General features: G+C 45.2%; 1 protein-coding gene across 5 annotated transcripts in view; it reads left to right on the top strand.

Annotated features, from left to right (window-relative positions):
* The first annotated feature begins 19219 nt into the window (after window positions 1–19219).
* ELP2 (elongator acetyltransferase complex subunit 2) overlaps window positions 19220–24600 on the top strand; it is a 111148-nt gene continuing 105767 nt past the window's right edge. For 4 of the 5 annotated variants that reach the window (XM_077309702.1, XM_077309700.1, XM_077309703.1 and 1 more), the window contains exons 1-3: window positions 19220–19812; window positions 21997–22075; window positions 24319–24389. In XM_077309702.1, coding sequence (XP_077165817.1) covers window positions 19681–19812; window positions 21997–22075; window positions 24319–24389 — 282 coding nt within the window. In that variant the 5' untranslated portion in view covers window positions 19220–19680. Of the gene's footprint in view, window positions 19813–21996; window positions 22076–24318; window positions 24390–24600 lie in introns of those variants that run through there. The other variant, XM_077309705.1, reaches the window with a different exon arrangement.

Consider the following 24600-nt stretch of genomic DNA (forward strand, 5'->3'; position numbering starts at 1 on the left):
AGATGGAATTTTTTTTGAATTAATTTTATCCCATTCATTCTGGTCAGTCCCTCTGGGGCAAGAGAAAACAATTCTGCTCCATCCTCTATATGGCACCCTTTTAAATACTTGAAGATGGTTATCAGATTCCCTCTCAGTCGTCTCCTCTCTAGCCTAAACAGACCAAGCTCCCTCAACCTTTCTTCATATGTGTTGGTCTCCAGACCCCTCACCATCTTTGTTGCCCTCCTCTGGACACATTCTAGTTTGTCAACATTCCTCTTCAATTGGGGTGTCAAAAACTGAACAAGTGAGGATGAACCAGAGCAGAGTAAAGCGGTACCATCACCTCTCGTGATCTGGACATGATACTCCGTTTGATACAGCCCAAAATCCCATTTGCCTTTTTAGCCACTGAGTCACACTGCTGACTCATGTTCAATGTATGGTCTACTAAGACTCCTGGATCCTTTTCGCACATGCTACTGCCAAGACAAGTCTCCCCCATCTTGTATTGGTGTATTTGGTTTTTCCTACTTAAATGCAGAATTTTTAATTTGTCTCTATTGAACTTCATTTTATTCAGTTTAGCCCACTTCTTGAGCCTATCAAAATCATCCTGTATTCTGTTGCTGTCTTCAGTTGTCTTTGCTACCCTCCCATCTTAGTATCATCTGCAAACTGATTTTCCTATAGGCTAACTAGGCTTCAGCCTAGGACCTCAAGATCAAGAGGGGCCTATATTCCATATTTTTTTATAAAGGTTAATACCAATCACAACATTTTTCATTTAACATATTGATATATATCACAGTAATGATGTATTTTATTATCTCTCATGTAATTTACAAACTTAAAAATGGGAGTTGAAAGGGCCACATAAGTGGAATAGCCTAGGGCCTCTTTTCATGTAAATCCGGCCCTGTCTGCAAATATAATAAGTATCCCCTCTAATCCCTCATCCATATCATTTATAAATATGTTGAACAACATAGGACCCAGGACAGATCCTTGGGGTACTCCACTTGTTAACAATTTAACTAAGTTTGCATTTTTAGCAGAGTTGGTCTTCCAACAGATATCTGGGTAATTGAAGTCACCCATGACCACTGTTTCTCCCTTTTTTGAAAATTGCTTAATTTGGTTTAGTAGTATCTCATTCAAGTCCTTTTCCAAAAAGATGCTTAACAAGTACCCTCTGGGTACGATTTGTCAACCAGTTATTGATCCAACTGACAGAATTAGGATCCATACCACATTTTACCAACTTATCAACAAGAATATCATCTGGAACGTTATCAAAAGGTTATTGAAATTCAGATAAACTATGTCCACGGCATTCCCCTGATCCAGCAAGGTAGTCACTTTCCCAAAAAAAGAGATAAGCTTTTGACATGACTTGTTCTTGCAAAACCCATACTGAGTCTTAGAAATCACAGGTCTCAGTTACAGCTGCTCAAAGACCGCGTGTTTGATTATTAGTTCCAAAATTTTGCCAGCTACAGATGTCAAGCTGACAGGTCAATAATTACCTGGATCCTCCTTTTTCCCTTTCTTGAAGATGGGGACAACATTTGCACACCTCCAATCGTCTGGCACCTCACCTGTTCTCCAAGAAGTGTAAAAAATAATGGACAGGGGTTCAGAGATGACATCTGCAAGTTCTTTTAGTACCCTTGGATGCAGTTCATCTGGCCCAGAAGTCTTCGTTGCATTTAAAGAAACTAGGTGTTTCTGGACTTTTCCAACAGTGATCCTAGGCCACCATTCCCGTCCTCTGTGTTGTGTTACGTTTTTGCCACATTGAACACTATTTCCCTCACAAGAGAAGACCGAGGAGAAATAGGAGTTAAGCACTTCAGCCCTCTCTTCATCATCGGTTATAATTTCACTTTCTTGTCCTCACAGTGGTCCTATGGTGTCCCTATCTTGCTTGAAATATAACTAAAGAAGCCTTTTTTGTTATGTTTAGCACTTCTTGCTAGCCTCTCATATTGAGCTTTTGCTTTTCTAACACCCCCCCCTACACTTATTGGTTATTTGTTTATACTCATCCTTGGTAATAAGGCCTTCCTTCCATTTTCTAAATGACTCTTTTTTATTCCTCAAATCATTTGACAACTGCTTGTGGAGCCACCTTGGCTTCCATACCTCCTTCCATCTTTTCTTCCAAGGGAATTGTTTGTGATTGAGCCTTCAGTATTTCACTTTTAAGAAACTCCCAGCCCTCTTGGACTCCCATCTCTTTAAGTCTTTCTGACCATGGGACTCTACGCAACGTTAAACCAAAAAAGGAACAAAACCCAACCTTAACAGGTAGGAACTCAAAAGTTGAGCCGAACAATAAAAATAATGTAAAACTTGTTAATTATTTATTGTAGTGCACAATTAAAAGCAGAATAAAAACTTCTTAAAAACTATACCGAACTTACAGCGCATAGAACCAAGGACCAAACGCGTTTCGACCCTTCCGGGTCTTCCTCAGTGGTCAAGATTATGATAATACACTCTATATAGAAATATACCTATATATATACATATATAGAACTCTCTATAATGTGTAGCAGAATGCTTGAGTGGGATCTGTAATGTGTTAATTTTATCCTTTTTGGAGACCAATTCCTATGTTATGTCCCTAAAGTCACCACTCTTCGCTATCATTAAGTTCTGTACTCAGAGTGTAATCTCATGTGCATCAGAAAAAGCCCGTAGGCCTGGCGGAAGAGCTCCGTTTTACAGGCTGGTGATTCCCGCAGGGCCCTCAGCTATTCCAGGAGCTCATTCCATCAGGTCGGGGTCATGACCAAAAAGGCCCTGGCAGAGGCCAGGCGGGCTTCCTTGAGGCCGGGGATAACCAATAAATTGGCCCCCGTCAAGCATAAAGCCCTGCAGGGGATATAGGGTAAAAGGTGGCCCCTCATATATGCTGGGCCCAGACCACAGGACCTCCGTCTTGGAGGAGATGAGTTTCCTGGAAAATGAAGCTGTCGGCAAGACATGTTAACAATTTAACGGAGTTTGCATTTTTAGCAGAGTTGGTCTTCCAACAGATATCTGGGTAATTGAAGTCACCCATGACCACTGTTTCACCCTTTTTTGAAAATTGCTTAATTTGGTTTAGTAGTATCTCATTCAAGTCCTCTGACTGGCTTGGTGGTTTATAGCAGACCCCCACAATAATACCACTCTTATTTCCTACTACTTTAATGTTTACCCAGATACACTCCACTGAACTTTCATGCTCTGGTACCTGTATTTCTTCACAAGTATAAAGATTCCTAACATATATTGCTACATCTCCCCCCTTCCTTTCTTGTCTGTCCCTTCTGAATAGATTGTACCCCTCAATTTTAGTATTCCAATTGTGAGTATTATCCCACCAAGCTTCTGTGATTTCTATTAGGTCATAGTACCCTTCCTCTATTACGACTACTAGTTCCTCCTGCTTGTTACCCATACTCTGTGTATTGGTGTAGTGACATCATAGTCCATCCTTTTTGTGCCTCATGGCTTTGGGTTTGAGCTTCCTTGTAAGCTAGTAGTTCCCTGCTTATGTAACATTCCCTGTAGATTTGAGATCTTCTCATGTTCAGATCTTGCCATCACACCAAGTTCTGAATTTACGTCTCGCTCCCCCTTTGTTTATCCTGCTAATCTGCTTTATGCCAATAAAAGTATTGTGTGTGTCTAGTTTAAAGCCCTCTTCACCAGGTGTGCAAGGGTTCTCCCAAAAATACTTTTTCCGTCCCTTGTGAGGTGCACACCGTCTCCTGATAATAGCCCCTCATATTGACATAGTTGACCATGATCCAGAAATCCAAACCGTTCCTGTCGACACCATTGATGTAGCCAGTCATTTACTTGCATATTTTTTCTCTCTCTCTTCCTATGCCTCGGCCACTTACAGGAAGGACTGATAAAAACTGACATGAAGGTCCTTTACCTTTTCCCAGGTCCTTTACCTTTCCCCCCAGATCCACAAAGTCTTTTAAAATATTTTCCATGTTCTGCTGGGCAGTATTATTTGTTCCTACATGGATGAGAAGGAAGGGGTAATGATCTGTAGGCTTGATGAGCCTGTCCAGCCGTTCTGTCACACCCTTGATGCGTGCTCCAGATAGGCAGCAGACCTCTCGAGACAACGTCTGGTCTACACACTTTGGCCTCTACAGGTCTTAGCAAGGAATCCCCAATTACCAGTACCTGTTTCTTCGTACCCTTGGGAGCAGAACTAAAACTCTTTCTTGTGGGAGACTGTGAAGTGTTTCCTGAGCTTTGTGGGGTCTGCGGGGGAGAAGACCTAGAACTCTCATCTGTGGGGGCCTGTGACTTTTCTCCTGGTCTACATTGGGGCTTGTTCTTCATGGCGGATTGCACATGCTCCTGGGTTCCTGAATCAACCTCTTCAGGCAGACCTTGGAACCGATTGCTGAGCATCAGTGGGTAAGACCTTCTTCTTATTCTTCTACTTCTATGTGTAACATTCTTCCAATTATTACCCTCCTGTATTAGGTGCTCCTGATTTTGTTTTGATAGATTTCCCTCCTCCTGCAGTGTAATCAATCGTTTCTCTAATCCCCGGACCTTTTCCTCCAGCAGAGCCACTAATTTGCACTTGCTGCATTTGTAAAAATTGTCCCCCTGAGGTAAAAAGACAAACATTCCACAGATGGTGCATGTCACTACGCAACCTTCTACATTCTTCATGCCACTTTGATCCATCTGAACTGCTCCACAAACAGTCGTACACTTCACTGAAAACTTTGGCTTGATCCTCTGGCAAGAGCTATAAAGCAGTGGTCCCCAACCCGTGGACTGCGGCCCGGCACCGGGCCGCGAAGGCCTCGGCGCCGGGCCGCGGCTCCTTCTTCCCTCCCCCCCCGAAGTGAGAAGCTCGCCAGGCCGTGAACAAATTGGCCGCCAAAGCGGCCGATTAGCTCGCGGCCCGGCAAGCTTCTCGCTTCGGGAGGGGAGGGAAGAGAAGCTTGCCAAGCCGCAAGCTAATCGGCCGCTTTAGCGGACGATTTGCTCGCAGCCTGGAGGGGCTAGGAGGGGAAGCTGCAGCCACCGGCATGGTGGCGGCACGAACGCTCGTGTGCGGACTGCCACGCACTCGCGTTTGCGCCCCTGCCAGGCACAAACACGCATGCGCGGCAGTCCGCGCATTCGTGTTTGCACTGGGGCTGCCGCGTGTGTGCGGGCCCCCAGGCCGCCCTCTTCCCCCACTACGTAGCAGCGGTCTGCGGCAAGCGGAAGCTTGCGGACCGCTGCTATAAAGCACAAAGGCCTACTCAGAAGAGGGCGGAGCTAGCAGTCAGCTCCTGAGAAAATGCTCTCCTCCCAGCTCCTCCAAAGCACTGGCTTCCTCTGGCAAGCAAGAGCCTTTTAGAACACAAAGGCCTACTCAGCAGAGGAAGGAGCTAGCAGTCAGCTCCTGTGTCAGCTCCTGAGATAATGTTCTCCCAGCTCCTTCAAAGCACTGCCTTCCTCTGGCAAGCAAAAGCCTTTTATAGCACAAAGGCCTATTCAGCAGAGGGTGGAGCTAGCAATCAGCTCCTGAGAAAATGTTCTCCTCCCAGCTCCTCTAAAGCACTCCTCCAAAGTCATGATCTTGGTCTTTTTGATATTTAGGTATAGTCCCATCTTTTCACTTTTTTCTTTTAGTCTCTTTATCAGGGTCTTCAGATCATGCTCAGATGCAGCAAGGAGTGTTGTATCATCTGCATAGCGGAGATATTACAACCTCCAATTTTGACTCCAATCGTAGATTCTTCCAGATTAAGCTTCCGCATAATTTCCTCTGTATAAAGGTTAAAAAGAAAGGGTGATAAGATACACCCTTGTCTCACTTCTTGGCTGACCTTGAACCAATCAGTGTTTCCATATATTGTTTGTACTGTGGCCTCCTGGTTGATGTACAGTGAACAGACGAGTTGGGTTAAGTAGGACGACAAATAACGCTTTGGGACTCACTTGGCTTGATGAACCTGAAATATTTCATGTGATGTCCTATGTCTTTATACGGCAGAAATAAACAAGGTGAGGTGACCAAATTTCAGCTGGCAACCTGATTAACCACTTTACATTACACCGAGTAGTTGCCAAAGATACCTCCCCCCATCAGGACACAAAGCATTTGCAGCATGGGCCACAAGGTGTTCTGCAGCATGGAGTATTTTTGCTGCCCTAAAAGTGGTTGTTTTGGAATGCCACATTCCTTTGAATTTCCATCCAAGGCAAGTGATGACATTTTTCTCAGGGCTTGCCTGTTTTCATGCTACAGATTCCCGACTGTGAAGCAGCACTCTGTAATTAAAAGTGGCAGAAATATGCCAGGTATGCTTTGCCAGTAGAGGACTCTTAAAGGAATCATTTAGAAAAGGTGTTTGGTTACCAGAGTAGCTAACAATAACCTAAACTTGAGCTGAAATGTTCTATTTCTGGAGGATAATCTCTGTCTTGCATGAGATTTTGAGGACATGATGTTTTGGTGTGATTCAAGCAGCTGCAATTAGCTAACTCTTGCTGCTAGTGCTGTGCTATTTTAATTGATGGAAATTTAATTGGCTTTGGAAGGCCAAGGGGTGTGTCCGCAGCCTGGCACTCACTCTGGAAAGATCTTCTATGGGTCCCCTGCCATTGGACACATAAGAGAACCCGGCAAGGCAGGGTCTCCTGCCCCCGTCCCTCATTAGCCAGGATGAAATGTCAGCAACACCGTAAAATCAGAGTCCAGTAGCATCTTTAAGACCAACAAAGATTTATTTAAGCAACATCAATATAGACCTCAGTCAGGCAAACGGCAGCACAGCGAGGACAGAGCTAATTGTGGATAGATGTTTGCAAAGATTCTTTGCCCCTAGAAACCTGCCACACATCTTTAAGAAGTTCTGTAAAATTTGGACTGGGCTCAGTTAATGAGAAATGAGGTTTTTCACTGAACAGAAAATATAAAATAAGCAGTGCACTGTTTGACAAGATAAAGGCATTGTATGTAACTTGGTAATTACGCTTCCCAGCCTCCAGCTAATATCCAGGCAACAGAGATGAGGAAATGGCAGTTCTGGAAAGTGGAATCTATGGCATTAGAACCCACTGAAGTCTTTTCCGCCCCCAACCTCACCTTTCTTAGGCTCCCCCGACAAAATCTCCAGGTCTTTACCAACCTGGAGCAGGCAGCCCGACTAGCCATATATCTTCTGGGTTGTTTTTAGTACCTCTTGCTTGAGAGAGTTTCTGACTTGCACTTAGTGGTGCCAGTTTTGTCGCCAATATCCATTCTGCCCACTGCCAGCTGCTGCTCAGCTGTGTCACAGGAAGAAATGCCTTGGGGGAATAAAATAGTTCTTGGTGTGGTGATGCTGCTTCTAGCATGATCTAGGATCATAGAATCATGGAGTGGGAAGGATCTCCTGGGTCATATAGTCCATCCCTCAGCACTATGCAGGACCCTCACACCCCTATCGCTCAACCTCTGTAACCTGCCACCCCCTTGAGCCTTCCCAGAATCAGCCTCTCCGTCAGATGGCTCTCCAGCCTCTGTTTAAAAATCTCCCAAGATGGGACTTCCAGTGACATGACGTTCTAAAGAGGGAGGGAGCTCTGTATCCTTGCAGGGGTCGACATGCTGCTGCGATCAACAGAAAGGGGTGAGTGTGCCGGTCTCTCCAAATTTCTACCCAGGAAGCCCTCGGGGATGACTGGGGCCATCTCTGATCCTTAGGGAGCTCTCCCTCCCTGGATCGTAAGCTGCCGGTGCTAGGAGCCTCAACGATGTCCTCGTCATTTTCTTTTCGTTTCTCTCTGTCTCTTGCTGGAATGCTGCAAAATCGCTCTAAATCCCCCATCTAGACCAGACTGCTCTTTGAAACCTGTGGTTTACTGGGCATGGATCCTTCAAAACCAGCCAAAGAACAAGCATATAAGCAACAACTGCATTTTCAGCACAGTTAAATACATCATCATCTGCTGTGAGCCCTGAAAAGCTGTGTGCTTTTCAGCTGAATTTGCTGCGTACACCTCACATTGTGCTTCACACTTAGGAACAGTTTTCTGCCTGACGACAGTGAGAGGGATCTAAGGACAGTATCAAGTTAACTGGAATACCACCTCTTCCATGTCTAACTATATTGATCAAACTACTTGCTACTTCACTGAATCCTCTGCGCATGTACTGTGCTTACAGCTTTGAGTACTAAGAGGGCACTGCAGGACTTTAATTTAGGCAATTAATATAACTATCTTTTCTTCTCTCTATTGATTATCTAAGTCATTATTGGTGCATATTACCATAATAGAGTCTATAAAAGTGTTGTATTTTTTAAAATTCCTGTTAATCTAATTGATTGTCAAATAACATAGCTATTACCCAGTCTATGTCTGAGAAAAAAGACAGAAATCTTCCAAAAGCTATTAGATCACCGAGAAAGAAATTAAAGGTGGAAGTAGTAGCCTTTTGGAGATGAAAGAAAGAAATATCCACAACTGTCAGAGCTAAGAATCTTAAAGAAAAAGACAAAGAGCTAGCAAAACTACTGGAATTGGAAACAGAAGCATCTGGAGAAGAAATTATAGATATGGCACAAATAGCCCGTTTACTAGAGAAACAAAAAAAGGAACTAAGCTTCCACAGAGGAGATGCTGAAGTATCAACTCGAGCAATTAAAAGAATAATCAAAGAAACTTTCCAAAGAAATACAAGACTGTAAAAAGGAGCTTTCAGAAAGAAGGGGTAAAAACACTTGTTGATGAAAATACAAAACAATTGTGGGAACAACAGGACAAAATTTAAGAACTTCACATGTGGAAAGCCGGAACAGAAGAGAAGTTTGAAGTACTCAAGACTGAATTATGAGGCAAAAATGTTTGGATCCGATGTGCCCCGGAATCATTTGGAAAGGAAGATCAGAAGAAAGAGCTTACTACCGCAATTGATGAATACCTGGAAGATGAGGGGATACAAACTGAAAAAGCATACAGGGTCGGGGGGCGGAGAAATATGGCTTCTTGAGCAGTTCACTATCTTGTGAACTCTGGAACCTGACAGGGGTCGATTTGCACCTGCAATCAGCGGAAAGGGGCGAGGTGCGCAAACTTCCCCAATGTTCTACTCAGGATGTTCTTGGGAACTCGTGGGGCCAATACTGATCCTTAGGGAGATTTATCTCCCTGGATATCAAGCTGTTTGTGTTCCGGGCCACAAAGAAGCTATTCGCCATCTTTGAACTTATCTATCTTCTCATATTATTTTTTTTAAAGACTGTTTTTCTTCTATCACTCCCTGAGCTGCCTGGAAGAGTCTTTAGAAATTTCACGGAGATTAATCTCTGACTACAAATGCCTAAGAGTGAGTAATTCTCCAGTGACTTTAAATTGTTTTCACACACCTCCCCCCTGCTCTGTTATCAAGAAGGGGCAGTGAAGTTACCTCCTACAAAGTCTTTCCTGCCAGTTATTTTTTTTTTCTCTTTTAACTTCAGGGGGAAGGTGAGATATACTAATAACACTGAGAAACAAGAAAGCATTTAACCAGTCTTTTTATTATTTCACGGAGATTGTTTCCTTGATAAGGCATTCGCACGATACCTTTCCTGAAGCTCAGTGACTTTCTAAGCAATGTCGTCAAAACCCTTTGAGGGAGGACCTCTCCTGGATATTTGCAATATTGTCTGAGCTTGGCTGGTGACTTATAAGCCTAAAACATGTCTATGTTAAAAAGAATGGCCCATCTATTAGAGAAACAAAGCCAAGATTTCAAAGTTTTTACAGAAGGTTTGCTTAAGAATATTTTCAAGGAGATCCAAGACAGCAAGGAAGAAATTTTTAACAGGATTGGACCAAAAACAGTGGTTGATGACAGTACTAAACAAGATTGGAAATCATCAGCAGAAGAGAAATCTGAAATTTTGGAGATGGAAAAGGGGGTGTCGGAGCCCCTCAGAAAACATGACTCCTCAGATAAGGACACCCTTTTTAAAAAGGCATACAGCTATTTCACAGCAACAGTACACAAGAATCAACCAAAAGATAAATGGATCTGTTTTGAAAGTAATCGATTTAAAGGAGCTTCTCAGGAAAAAAATCGTACTGATACATTGTGGATTGGAGTCCAGGAGGTGCAACTGCCTCAAGATTTATCGGTGAATATTCTATGGAAAGTACAACTGCACTTTCTACGCCAAAGCCTAATTGGATAGAATATAAGTCTATGGGCACAACAAGGTGTAGTAAGCCTCAATATGAGACCCCCTTAAGAAAATTGGGGAAGGGAAAGGAGAAGCAAAGGGAAGGGGGAACAACGTGTTTGAAATCTTTTCTTTATTCTTTTTCTGTACACCTTTAAGGCAATGTAAATGCTGGAAATGTCATGATAAAGTGGGGGGGGGCTTTCCCCTCTTTTTTAATTTTTTTATTAGTGTATAGTTATAGGGCCGAAGTTCACACTGTTCTACAAGAAATGTTCAATGTTAAGTATCTAATTTAAACCTGGAAATATGGTGTTGAATATGTGTCAGAAAGGCTCTTCGATTGTGTTAAAAACCTAATTTTCTATGCAAACACTGCAAGAAGGTTACATCTATAGCTAACAGAAAATTAGCTGAAGAATCTCAAGAACTGTGGGATTCTTATGTGAGAAAATTTATGAATTTTGGGCTAAGGTCAAGACATCATGTTGGAGAAAGAGTGGGCTTTTCCTTTTTTCCTTTTAAAAAATAAATACTGGGTTAAAGTATAAAAATGATCTGAATTGAAGAATTCAGGAGCTGGAAATGTCATAATAAAGTGGGTTTTTCCTTTTTTCATTTTTTAAAATAAATACTGGGTTAAAGTTTATATTGTTTTATATAAAGTTTTTATTGTTTTATAAGAAACATGTTAATGTTAAATACATAAAAATATGTTATTATGAACAAGTGCAGGAGCCAGTTGATTTCATAGCTTAAGGATAGGCCTTGGTTCAAGTTTAAGGGTAATTTCTGTAATACCCAAGGTTGATTGTAAGTGTTGGAAATGTTATGTAAAAGTGGGCTTTTCTTGTTGTTGCTTTGTTTTTGTATTTAGAGGCAACAGAAATATTTGGAATATTTGGCAAAATGAAATTTCAAGCAAAAAGGGACTTTGGGGGTAGAGGGAGGGGTGATATTGTAATCCAATGTATTATTTCCTTGTTCTTTTCTATATCTATATAAAAATTAAAAAATATATAATAAAAAAAGCGTACAGGGTCTATTCCAGAGCAGCGAAAAGGAATAACCAACAAAGAGATATTCTTGTCAGTTCTGAATCCATCTACAAAAAACGGCTTTCAATAAAAACATTGTGTAGACCCCTTTACCCTTGAAGACCAAGAACACAAATATTTTCAAGACTTACCTTCAGAAATACTTTGTAAAAGGGCCCAATTTAATTTTCTCCGCCATATGCTGATTGGCCAGAATATCAGGAAATTTTGGAAAATTCCATTTGCACTTGAAATCATCTTACCAAATGGGAAGGAAAATCATAAAAACTCTACAGCAAGTGCAAGAACTTGCAGATACCTTAGTCAAAGGATCAGAGCTGGTAAAAGCACAAAAAGACCAATAAAAGCAACTGGAATTACAGGGTTCATCTGGATGAGGAGCCATTTCTAAGAAATAAAAATGGAATCTTTAAATAGTATTTCGGTGAATATTAACGGTTTAAATGCACCCAGTAAAATGTCCAAAGTTTTCAATCAACTAAGGAAACTAAATCGCAGTATAGTTTGTTTATAAGAAACCCATATTTCACAGAAGCATCAGAATTTACTGAAGAATAGAAGTCTAGGAACCCAATTTGTTGCCTCAGCTACCACAAAGAAGAAAGGCATGGTAACATATGTTAAAAATCCTAATATAAAGGCAGACATTTTACGACAAGACTCTGAATGATGCTTTTTTTCTTTAAAGACTAAACTCCAGGATGGCCAAAATTTTGTATTGGTAAATTTATATGCCTTTAAAATTCTAAAGAAGCTTTTTATAAGGACTTTTTTTTTACAACATGTGGAATTATTTGGGAATGATGTAATTGTAATTAGGGATTTTAATGCAGTGCAAGATGTGTTTTGGGATAAATAATTAAAAAAAGCTGGTTCAGCATTTCCATCCTCTGCAAGGTCTAATTTTCAGTAGTTGGGTTTAGTAGACGTTTAGGAATCAGTGAACTAAAATGGACAGGAATGGGTGAATTTAATTCAGATGACCATCAGGTATACTACTGTGGACAAGAATCTCGCAGAAGAAATGGAGTAGCCTTCATAATCAATAATAGAGTAGGAAAAGCAGTCTTGGGATACAATCCCCAAAATGACAGAATGATCTCAGTTCGAATCCAAGGCAAACCATTCAACATCACAGTGATCCAGGTCTATGCCCCAACCACTGCTGCTGAAGAGGATGAAGTTGATCAGTTCTATGAAGCCCTACAACACCTTCTAGAAGCAACGCCCAAAAATGATGTGCTTCTCATCATGGGGGATTGGAATGCTAAAGTAGGAAGCCAAAAGATAACCGGGATAACAGGCAAGTTTGGCCTTGGAGTACAAAATGAAGCAGGCCACAGGCTGGTAGAATTTGTCAAGAGAATACAATGGTCATAGCAAACACTCTTTTCCAACAACCCAAGAGACGACTCTACACATGGACATCACCAGACGGTCAACACAGAAATCAGATTGACTATGTGCTCTGCAGCCAAAGATGGAAAAGTTCTATCCAGTCAATAAAAACAAGACCAGGAGCTGATTGTGGTTCAGATCATGAGCTTCTTGTTGCAAAATTTAGGCTTAAATTGAAGCAAGTAGGGAAAAGCACTAGGCCACTCAGGTATGAACTAAATCATATCCCCGACGAATACACAGTAGAGGTGACAAATAGATTTAAGGAATTAGATCTGATAGACAGAGTGCCTGAAGAACTATGGACGGAGGTTCGCAACATTGTACAAGAGGTAGCAACTAAAACCATCCCAAAGAAAAAGAAATGCAAGAAATCAAAATGGCTGTCTGAGGAAGCTTTACAAATAGCTAAGGAGAGAAGGGAAGTGAAAGGCAAGGAAGAAAAAGAAAGATACACCCAACTGAATGCAGAATTCCAGAGAAAAGCTAGAAGAGATAAGAATGCCTTCTTAAATGAACAGTGCAAACAAATAGAAGAAAACAATAGAATGGGGAGGACCAGAGATCTTTTCAAGAAAATTGGAGATATGAAGAGAATGTTTCATGCAAAGTTGGGTATGATAAGGGACCAAAATGGTAGGGACCTAACAGAAGCAGAAGAGATTAAACAAAGGTGGCAAAATTATACAGAACAACTATACAAGTGCGAGCTTAACATCCCTGATGACCACAGTGGGGTAGTTACTGACCTGGAGCCAGACATCCTGGAATGTGAAGTCAAATGGGCCTTAGGAAGTTTGAGCAATAATAAAGCTAGTGGTGGTGACAGCGTTCCAGTTGAACTATTCAAAATCTTAAAGGACGATGCAGTAAAAGTGCTACACTCAATATGCCAGCAAATTTGGAAAACTCAACAATGGCCACAGGATTGGAAAAGGTCAGTTTACATTCCAATCCCAAAGAAGGGCAATGCCAAAGAATGTTCAAACTACCGCACCATTGCACTAATTTCTCATTCTAGCAAAGTTATGCTCAAAATCCTACAAGCTAGGCTCCAGCAATATGTGGACCGAGAACTTCCAGAAGTACAGGGAGGATTTCGAAGAGGCAGAGGAACTAGAGATCAAATTGCCAACATACGCTGAATCATGGAGAAAGCTAGGGAGTACCAGAAGAATGTCTACTTCTGCTTCATTGACTATGCTAAAGCCTTTGATTGTGTGGAGCACAACAAATTGTGGCAAGTTCTTAAAGAGATGGGAATACCAGAGCATCTTATTTGTCTCTTGAGAAATTTATATGCAGGTCAAGAAGCAACAGTGAGAACTGAACATGGAATCACTGACTGGTTCAAAATTGAGAAAGGAGTTCGGCAAGGCTGTATACTGTCGCCTTGCCTATTTAACTTGTATGCAGAGCACATCATGAGAAATGCGGGATTAGAGGAGTCACAAATTGGGATCAAGATTGCAGGGAGAAATATCAACAACCTCAGATATGCAGATGATACCACTCTAATGGCAGAAAGTGAAGAGGAACTAAAGAACGTGTTGATGCGGGTGAAGGAGGAGAGTGCAAAAGTTGGCTTGAAACTCAACATCAAGAAAACAAAGATCATGGCATCCGGCCCTCTCAATTCCTGGCAAATAGATGGGGAAGAAATGGAGATAGTGACAGATTTTATTTTCCTGGGCTCCAAGATCACTGCAGATGGGGACTGCAACAAAGAAATTAAAAGACGCTTGCTCCTGGGGAGGAAAGCTATGGCAAATCTAGACAGCATCCTAAAAAGCAGAGACATCACCCTGCCAACAAAAGTGCGTTTAGTCAAGGCTATGGTATTCCCAGTTGCAATGTATGGCTGCGAGAGTTGGACCATAAGGAAGGCTGAGCGTCAAAGAATTGAGGGTTTTGAACTCTGGTGCTGCAGAAGACTCTTGCGAGTCCCTTGGACTGCAAGGGGAACAAACCGGTCAGTCCTAGAGGAGATCAACCCTGACTGCTCTTTAGAAGGCCAGATCCTGAAGATGAAACTCAAATACTTTGGCCACCTCATGAGAAGGAAGGACTCCCTGGAGAAGAGCCTAATGCTGGGAGCGGAGGGCAAAAGAAGAAGGGGACGACAGAGAATGAGGTGGCTGGATGGAGTCACTGAAGCAGTAGGAGGAAACTTAAATGGACTCCGGGGAATGGTAGAGGACAGGAAGGCCTGGAGGATCATTGTCCATGGGGTCGCGATGGGTCAGACACGACTTCGTACATAACAACAACAACAACAAGACGTTTAGAGGGAACACCAACCCAAAGTACGACAGTATACATTTTATTCACACCGACACAACGCTTACTCAAGAATAGACCAATGCTGGTCCTCCAAGCAAATGCTATCCAAATTGATAAACTCGGAAATACTACCAAACACTTGCAGATCATAATCCGTTACGGATAGAAATGGGCATGAGAAGAACGGGTATGAGAAGGCGGAGAATGAATGATTATTTTCTAGAGTAGCGATCTTAACTTGGGGATTGCGGACCACATGTGGTCCGCAGAGTAATTGGAGGTGGGCCGTGAAGGACACCTTCTCTCCCCCCCTCAGCCCTTTACCTTGTCAACGAGCCGGCGAGCACACACGTGCAGGTGCAGAGCTCCACACCTTAGCCCACAGGCATGCCGATGCCTGTGCCTCCCTCCTCCTTCTGCCCCAGCCACCCTGCCTCCCTGAGCTCAAGCACCATGAACTTGCACAGCCCTTGTCCATCATCTTCGGAACCTCTTTAAGGACTGGAGATGTCCCGGAGGACTGGAAGAGAGCAAACGTTATTCCGATCTTCAAAAAAGGGAGGAAGGATGACCTGGGAAACTACAGACCAGTTTGTCTGACCTCTGTTGTGGGGAAGATAATGGAGCAGATATTAAAGGGAGCGATCTGCAGACATCTGGAGGTCAATTTGGTGATCTAAGGAAGTCAGCATGGATTTGTCTTGGGGTACTTGTGGATTGTAAACTAAACATGAGCAGGCAGTGTGATGCAGCGGTAAAAAAGGCAAATGCCATTTTGGGCTGTATCAACAGGGGCATCGCATCAAAATCACAAGATGTCATAGTCCCATTGTATACGGCACTGGTTAGACCACACCTGGAGTACTGTGTGCAGTTCTGGAGGCCTTACTTCAAGAAGGACGTAGATAAAATTGAAAGGGTACAGAGGAGAGCGACAAAGATGATCTGGGGCCAAGGGACCAAGCCCTATGAAGATAGGCTGAGAGACTTGGGAATGTTCAGCCTGGAGAAAAGGAGGTTGAGAGGGAACATGAAAGCCCTCTTTAAGTATTTGAAAGGTTGTCACTTGGAGGAGGGCAGGATGCTGTTTCTGTTGGCTGCAGAGGAGAAGACACGCAGTAATGGTTTTAAACTTCAAGTACAACAATATAGGCTAGATATCAGGAAAGAATTTCACAGTCAGAGTAGTTCAGCAGTGGAATAGGCTGCCTAAGGAGGTGGTGAGCTCCCCCTCACTGGCAGTCTTCAAGCAAAGGTTGGATACACACTTTTTTTGGATGCTTTAGGAAGCTTTGGGCTGATCCTACCTTGAGCAGGGGGTTGGACTAGATGGCCTGTATGGCCCCTTCCAACTCTATGATTCTATGATTCTATAAGTACCTTGGAGTTGTTTTACAATCTTCATGTGCCAGGACTGCTCACTTTCAATATGCTGCTAAGCAAGCCCAGAGATCGGCTAACAACATTGTCAAATTCTATCGAACCAAGGGAAAATATTTTGTGCCAGCTGCCCTAGAGCTCTACAGAGCCAAAACACGTTCTCAGCTGCTAAATGGCTCTGAATGAATCTTCCAAAAAGTCCATCCTACTCTCCCAGCAATTTGCTCTCCCCATGTTCTTGGTCTCCAAGGCCCATTATGCACGGCCGCCGAAACGGCGATTTCGGGTCACATGGAAAACGCGGAGGGGGAAGACGCGACGCATACCGGTTATGTATGGGGCGGGGCGCGACGGCGCCAAAACCCAGAGTAACCAATTATGCACGCGGCGATCTGGGAAGCTGCGCTTTCTTCCGCGTTTCACTGACGCGGCTTTTTCGGCGGCATGCACCGAAGCTGCGGCCGGTTGCAGCCGGCTCCGTGCGTTATCGGTGATTTTAGTCGCCGCCATTCCACCCCGAATGTGCGCTAAAACCCCCGTGCATAATGGGTCCAAGTGAAGCATGGGATAATGCCAGCTTATTTCTATAACTTGGCAAATCCCCTTTATCGCAGAGTGTTTTCGCTTGTGCAGCTCAACACCTTTCCATCCAAATACAAGGGAGATTTGCCAAGATTCCTTTTGAAAATAGACTATGTCCCTGTGAATTAAACACTCCTGACCCCATGCAATATATCGTACTGGATTGTCCCTTGTTTATTGTCCAGCGAAGGCACGTTATACCTCTTATACCCAAATGGAGAAATCATTCTAAAGACCTGATCTGCCAATTTTTGTTGAGCGATAAGTATACCTATGTCACCTTTATTACGGTTGAATTGTCTTCAGTTTTTAAACTTAAACTGCTTGATGTATCCTGACTATCTCTGTTCATTTTGCTAATCTGCTTTATGCCCATGAGGGCATTATGTGTGTGTGTGCTATATGGCTCCTTTTCAGGAGCCCCAACATCTAGTGTTATGCTACTGGAAAGGGTGCATAATAACATAAGTAAGAACCTACCCTAGGCTATAATAAACAATTTCACAATAAATGTAACTAGAAGTGCCTTATCTCTTCTTTTAATAGAACAACCAAAAAAGCCTCCAGATTAAAACCGTTTTCAAGTGAGTTTTCATCGGTGGTTGTTTTTCAACTTAATGTTTGCTAGTGAAGTCTTTCAATAGGATCAATTCTTCTTGGCAGAATTTAAATAATATATATATAGCCTTTGGCTTACAGGTACGGGGAAGTTTAGTCAAAAGACTGTTCCCACTCTTTCTGTGGTGTACTGGAAAGGGTGCAGTCAACATTTCTAAGGAAGATCATCCAGCTCCCCAAATGCATTTCAAATGCCAGAGTGAGATTGGAAACAGGTATGCAAAGTGTGGAAGACAAGAACTATATGCTGTCGATCCTCTATTGGCTGAAGCTAACCTACGACCCAAAGCGATTGTCTGCTTTGATCTTAAGAGACTACTTTCAGTCAATTTGGCGAAAAACTGTGAAGCGCAAACTAGCACAGCTCGGCTTTATGGAACAACAGCTAGCCAACTTACACCAAGATCAAGCTAAATCCATAATCAAACAAAGGGCCAAGGACATTAGTCGGCATAGTGATCTAGCCAAAAGTTTCTGTGTCCAGATAGGATCCGACACAAGCGTGTTCCAGCCCCATATCTGTCCAACCTAGAACTTAACACCCATAGAAGGGCCTTCACCCGAGATGCTCAGCTCTACCTACAGCTGTGTTGGAGGGACATTACAACCCCCCCCCTGCTCAGCGACTCTGTTCTTGTGCCAGCGGATGGAGTCAGACGAACATGTGTTTCTGTTCTGCCTCATCTATGATACCATCAGATGTAACTTTATTCAGCCAGTTTTGAACACCTACCCAAGATCCTCCCCAAAGGAGAAAGTCAAGGTGCTGCTTCAAGACTCTCTGCACAGCTAATTTTTGCACTAAATTTTGCCGCCATGAAATTGCGTACTGTGTGTGTGGATCAGAAAATTTCTCTCTGATCCAATTTCAAAAGTACAAAGAACCATTTGTCACGGGCAACTTAAACTATGTTTTAAATATTAAGTGCAACATCTTAAAGTCCTCCAGGAATACCTGGTAAGGACACATACAGCCCCATTCTGCACCGAGTGCAATTTCCAGGTCAGGAACAAGGGTAGGCTTGAATAGAGAGAGTTGTAGAAATCTAGCCTGGAAGTGACCGTTGCATGGATTACAGTGGCCAGGTGTTCTAGGGACAAGTAGGGTGCTAGTAGCTGGGCTTCGTGTAGATGGAAAAATGCTGTCTGAGCTACCTTAGGGAGCCATTGAAGATCACACCCAAATTCCTGGCTTGTGGTACAGATGATAGTTGTACCCCATCGAGGCAGGGGAGTCGCGCTTCCTGATCTTGCCCCTTCCGACCCAGCCAGAGGACCTCCCTCTTAGAGGGGTTGCATTTCAGGCAACTCTTTCTGATCCATCCAGCTATGGCTTCCAAATGTTTTTTTTTTTGGGGGGGGTCCAGCTGGCTGTCCATCAGGAGATAGAGCTGGGTGTCATCTGCATATTGCTTACAGCCCAGCCCATCACTCTGGACCAAGTGGGTGCATACAGATGTTAAATCAGGTGGGAGAGAGAACCACCCCTCGTGGCCTGGTGCACGACAGTGCAAAGGGGTCAGGCAGCTCATCTCCCACGGCCACCCCGTAACCTGTTCTTAAGGAGGGCCGGCCATTTAAGCACTGTCCCTGCTGTCCCCGAGGCAGCAAGGCACTGGACCCATCGCTCGTGGCCAACCATATCAAAAGCGGCCGACAGGTTTACCAACGTCAGAGACCATCCCTCAGGGCGACCGGCGGCCCCCCCCCCTGCGGCCAGGACGGAAGCCTGAGTGGCTCGGATCAAGGGCTGGAGCCTGACCCTCAACTCGGGGCCGCCTGGCAGGCTCCTCGCCCAGCCTGGCGCCCTGGCCGGCTCTGGGCCTCCTTCGCCCTTGGCCGCGCGGCCCGCCTCACGACCTCCCGTCCCGGCGAGAACGGCGGCCCACGGGCACAGCCACGGGGAAAGCCGCGGAGTCCCCACTGGGGGCTCGGGGGGCTCGGGGGGGGGTCCCGGCTGCAGCCTCGCCTTCAAGCCCCCCCCCCGGCGCCACACCCCGCCCACAGGGGCCCCCAAAAGGCGGCGGGCAGGCCCATCTCAGAGGCGCGACCTCGTCTGCGCGCGTGGCCGAGACCCGAGTCCCTGCCTGGGAGGGCCGCTGTCGCCTAGCAACAAACGCGGCCCCGCCCCCAGCCCCAGATGCGCGGCGGAAAGCGCCCCTCGACTTCCGCCTCCGCCGGAAGTCCCGCCCGGGGAAATGGCGGCCCGATTCGAGCTCAGCCACGCCGCCCTCAGCGGCCAGCGGGGCGGGCCCGGGGCGGTGGCGTGGGGCGCGGGCGGGCTGGTGGCCTTCGGCTCCTGCCGCTCCGTGGCCCTCTACGACCCGCAGGTGAGGCGCGGCGAGGCGAGGCCGGGTCCCCTCCTGGGCGGGCGGGCGGGCGGGAGCGCCGGGGTCGGTTCTGCCGCCGCCGCCGCCGCCGATGTTTCCCGGCCGAGCCAGGGGGGCGGGGCCTGGCGCTTCAAACGCAGAAATCAAGGAACTTGCAGGCACTTAATGCACGCACATCAAAGACCGAGTCTGTGACCAACCCAGAGGCAGCTTCTGAAAGCCAAGACGGGCTGTGGAAAGAAAGGCACAAGATCAAGCCCCAGCCTTGCTACGTGAAAGCCGAAGGCTGCAGAATCTGGAAGCCTTCTACCCAAGAGCCCAGAGTGCTGCTACCAGTAAAAGAAGACAACACTAACCTTCAACTGATAATGACTTTTCCTTAGTATCATGCCAATTCATGTGTCCACATGTTTCTCTGTGAGGCTTTGCTTGCACGTTGGACATTGAGTGAAGAGCCCTGTGAGGGGCATAAAGCGTTAGACAGTCCTAAGAATTCTTACACTTAAGAATCTTTTCTAGCTCCTTCATGGCTTTCTTTCTGTCATTCCTCTGATTGACTTTTTAAGTTCTGTAGGGCCTGCAAGATGGAGCTTTTCCATCACGCTTGTTGAGGCCAACTAGGAACCAAACCAGCCCCCCTCCCCTGTCTCTGCCTGACTTGGTTGCCTCCTATTATATAACATCAGTAGGCCAGCAGCATGCAGCAATTAAAAAAAAATTAACTGTAATCTAATTTTATGTAGATTTATTATGTATTGTGTTTGATGGCTGTGCGTCCATTCTTTTGTTCACCATGCCGAATTGGCCAGTCTGAGAGGGGTGGTATACAAATAAAATGAATTCATTAATAAATTTCTTGGTTGACAACTTGCCATCTTCCTTTTGGATAATGATGGAGCCAAATAATATAAAATCTTGAACAATTTCAATTTCTTTGTTGACACCTGTAAAGCCTCAGTTTTAGTTAGTGACAATACAATGGAGTTTAACATCTGCTGCCTTAAGTTTCTCGGAGGAAAATTGCAGCAGCTGTATGATAAAAAGCTGTATGATAGAGTTCAGTTGTGATTGGAAACTCACTTGAGGTGTGTCATTAACAAGCACAAGTCTTTCTTAGTGGAATGGATCCATACATTCAGTCTTGAATTGGTGAACATGCATCTGTGAATGGTCCCTACAGTTTCTGTTTGTGTCACATGACTTGCTTTGTTAGCATCAATCACCTAGGCAGCTCCCTGTGATTCTTTACATTGTTTTTTTTCCTCTTGAAAGGATAAAATATTTTAGAATGATAGTTTTACCAGAAATATTTTATGTATTTAATGCCCTAGGTTAGTGGTCCCCAACCTTTTTCAGGCTGGCAACCAGCGGCAGCAGGGAGGGCAATTGCCCAGCCACGCATGTGCGACCGCGCACGTGCAGTGTGCATGCCCAGCCCGCCCGCGCATGCACGGCACATTCGCGCATGCACGAAAGTGCTGTGCATGGCACATGTGCACATGCGCAGCCCTGCTTCCCTCTCCCCCCCTCCCACAGTAAGAAGCTTGCCAGTTCGCAAGCTTGCGGCCCCGGAAGTTTCTTACTGTGGGGGGGAGCGGGGAGAGGGAGCCGCGACCCAGTGCCAGGGCCCTAGGTCATTGGTCCCCAACCTTTTTATCACTGGGGACCTGTCAAGACTTGACAATTTTACTCAGGCCTGGGGGGGGGGTAGTTTTTTTGCCAAGGGATGTCGCCTCTGCCTGAGTCCCTGCTCCACTTGCTTTCCCGCTGGTGCCCCTGACTTCCCGCCGCCCGCTGGAGGGCTCTGCCAGCAGCAACTGCACAGTGCCACGCCAAGGGGGAGCCCCAGCCTTTTGTGCTCTACAGTGGCCGCCATGGCCACTGTAGAGCACAAAAGGTGAGCCGGTGGCAGAGTGGCAGGGCAGCCCCCGAGGCAGCAACCAGGGAGGAGGATGAGGAGGAGCCATGGCCCGGTACTGACTGATCTACGGACCAGTCCCGGTCACCGGATCAGGGGTTAGGGACAGCTGCCCTAGGTAACAGAAGGATGTAAAGCACGCAGTTGTTTAAAACTGTGCTGTAGAATGAATTATCTGCTCTGTTTGCTAGGGAATACATAAAGGACAGGCATAATAACTATGAAAAATTGAGTTTTGTATATTTGGTTCTTTTTCTTCTTTACAGAAAAGAAAAGTAGTTGGTACATTGAATGGTCACACTGAGAGAGTAAATTGTGTCCAATGGATTTGCAGAAACGATGGCTGTAAGTATAGTATCATGGTTTTAAATCATGATTCCTGTTTCTACCATTTCTGTTTTGTAAAGTGCAGCTCCAGATGGTGCCAAGTAGAGATGATATTTTTTCTTGAGTCATGCTTGGAGTTCAGTGCTGATCTTTCCCAGTACTATGTCCGTCAGTTTGCTCCCATTCTACTACCGAACACCTGCAGAGATTGAAATAATTCCTTTTAATCATCATCATCATAATCATCATCATCATCATTATTTAATTTTTAGACCGCCCTTCTCCAAATAGGTCTCAGGGCGGTTTACAACATAAACAGTTAAAACACAATAAAATCCCCATAAAAACCCCAATTAACATCAATAACAAGTCACATATAACTTATAGCGGCGGTGGTCACAATTCTGATCTTAGTTACCTGAGTTCCCCCCAAGTTCAGCCTGGTGGAGAGAATAATATTCAGAAGAGGGTGGAACCAATACAATAGATCTAACAATGATCTCAATGTTAGAGATCTCAATATTGGAGGGGATCCTCTGATGGATTAGTGGGAGAGCTGCCCTGGCCTCAACCATATGCCTGGCGGAAGAGCTCCGTCTTGCAGGCCCTGCAGAAAGCTGGTAGATCCCGCAGGGCCCTTAGCTCTTCCGGGAGCTCATTCCACCAGGTTGGGGACAGGACTGAAAAGGCCCTGGCCCGGGTCGAGGCCAGGCGAACATCCCGTGGGCCCGGGACAACCAGTAAATTCATACCCGCAGAGCGGAGTGCCCTGTGGGGGGCATAAGCCAACAAGCGGTCCCGCAGGTAGACGGGACCCAGGCCGCGTATAGCCTTAAAGGTGAATACCAATACCTTGAATCTGATTCGGAAACAGACTGGTAACCAGTGCAGATGACGAAGCACTGGCTGAATGTGGGCCCTCAAAGGTGTTCTAGTGAGGGCCCTGGCAGCCGCATTTTGGACCACCTGTAACTTCCGAGTCAAAGACAAGGGAAGGCCTGCGTAGAGCGAGTTACAGAAGTCTAATCTGGAAGTGACCGTTGCATGGATCACCGTGGCCAGGTGTTCCGAGGACAGATAGGGCGCTAGTAGATGGCGAAGATGGAAAAATGCCATCCGAGCTACATTGGTGACCTGAGCCTCCATAGAGAGGGAGGCATCAAATGTCACCCCCAAATTCCTGGCAACTGGTGCAGGTGTTAATTGCACCCTGTTCAGGCATGGGAGGCGCGCTTCCTGGTCCTGCCCTCTTCTGCCCAGCCACAGGACCTCCGTCTTGGAGGGGTTGAGTTTCAGGCGACCCTGCCTGAATTATCCAGCTACCGCTTTCAAACAGCTGGCACATGTATCCGGGATGGAGTCCAGCCGGCCATCCATTAGGAAGTAGAGCTGGGTGTCATCCGCATATTGGTGGCATCCCAGCTCATAGCCCCGGACCAGCTGGGCTAGAGGGCGCATATAGATGTTAAAAAGTGTGGGGGAGAGTATCGCCGCCTGCGGAACCCCACAAGGGAGCTCGCAAGGGCTCGACATACTCTCCCCCATCGCAACCCTCTGCATCCGGTTCTGGAGAAAGGAGACCAGCCATTGAAGCACAGTCCCCCTTATTCCAGCTCCGGTGAGGCGGTGTACCAATAATTCGTGGTCGACCACATCAAATGTGGCCGACAGGTCTAGAAGCACGAGAATGGTGGAGCCGCCCCGATCCAGCTGGCGCCAACTATACAACCACGATGTGCCTCCGGGACCACAATCAGAACCACCACTTATTGGCTTGCCTGAAAATGTATTCATCAGCAGTGAGCCAACTATCAATGAACTAAAAAGCGCAATAAAATCATTGAAGAATGGAAAGATGCCTGGAGCAGACCAAGTTACTGCTGAAATTATTAAAGCTGGGGGAGACATTCTCCTACAGCAGCTCCACACTCTCTTAACACTCATGTGGCGCTCAGAATGCATTCCATCAACATGGAAGAAAGCTATCATAGTGCCAATCCTGAAGAAGGGTGACAATCGAGAATGTAAGTATTACTGTGGCATCAGCCTCTTGTCAGTTATTAGTGAAGTGTTCATGAAGATCATACAATCAAAGCTACAGGAACATCTCAAACAGACTAGTAGACAAGAGCAAGCAGGATTTAGGCCACATAGGGGCTGTACTGATCAAATGTTCACCCTACTTTGGCTTTGGGGTAGAAGAGTCACTGAAACGAAAAGTGAACCATGGAAAATCTTTTCAACTTTCTCTTTTCTCACAGCTCAGAAGACAGAATTGGTTTCTGGAGGATCTGACAAATGTCTTATTCTTTGGGAAACACGAAGTGGGGAGGTATGTACAGGCACACTTACTATATACTCTGTGTATGAAGCCCACAAAACAGGAACAAAGCCTGGAAATTTCTGTTCTTCCCAACTTTTATGGATCTCTCAGAGCTGCATAAGCAGGGCCATGTTGTCTTGATGTCTTTCTCTCTGCCACTCAGACATTCTGTTGTGGCTGTGGCTTAAAATGGCTCCTGTTGGTCCCTACAAACTTGTCT

Source organism: Paroedura picta, chromosome 14 (assembly GCF_049243985.1).
Source record: "Paroedura picta isolate Pp20150507F chromosome 14, Ppicta_v3.0, whole genome shotgun sequence".
Lineage (NCBI taxonomy): Eukaryota > Metazoa > Chordata > Lepidosauria > Squamata > Gekkonidae > Paroedura > Paroedura picta.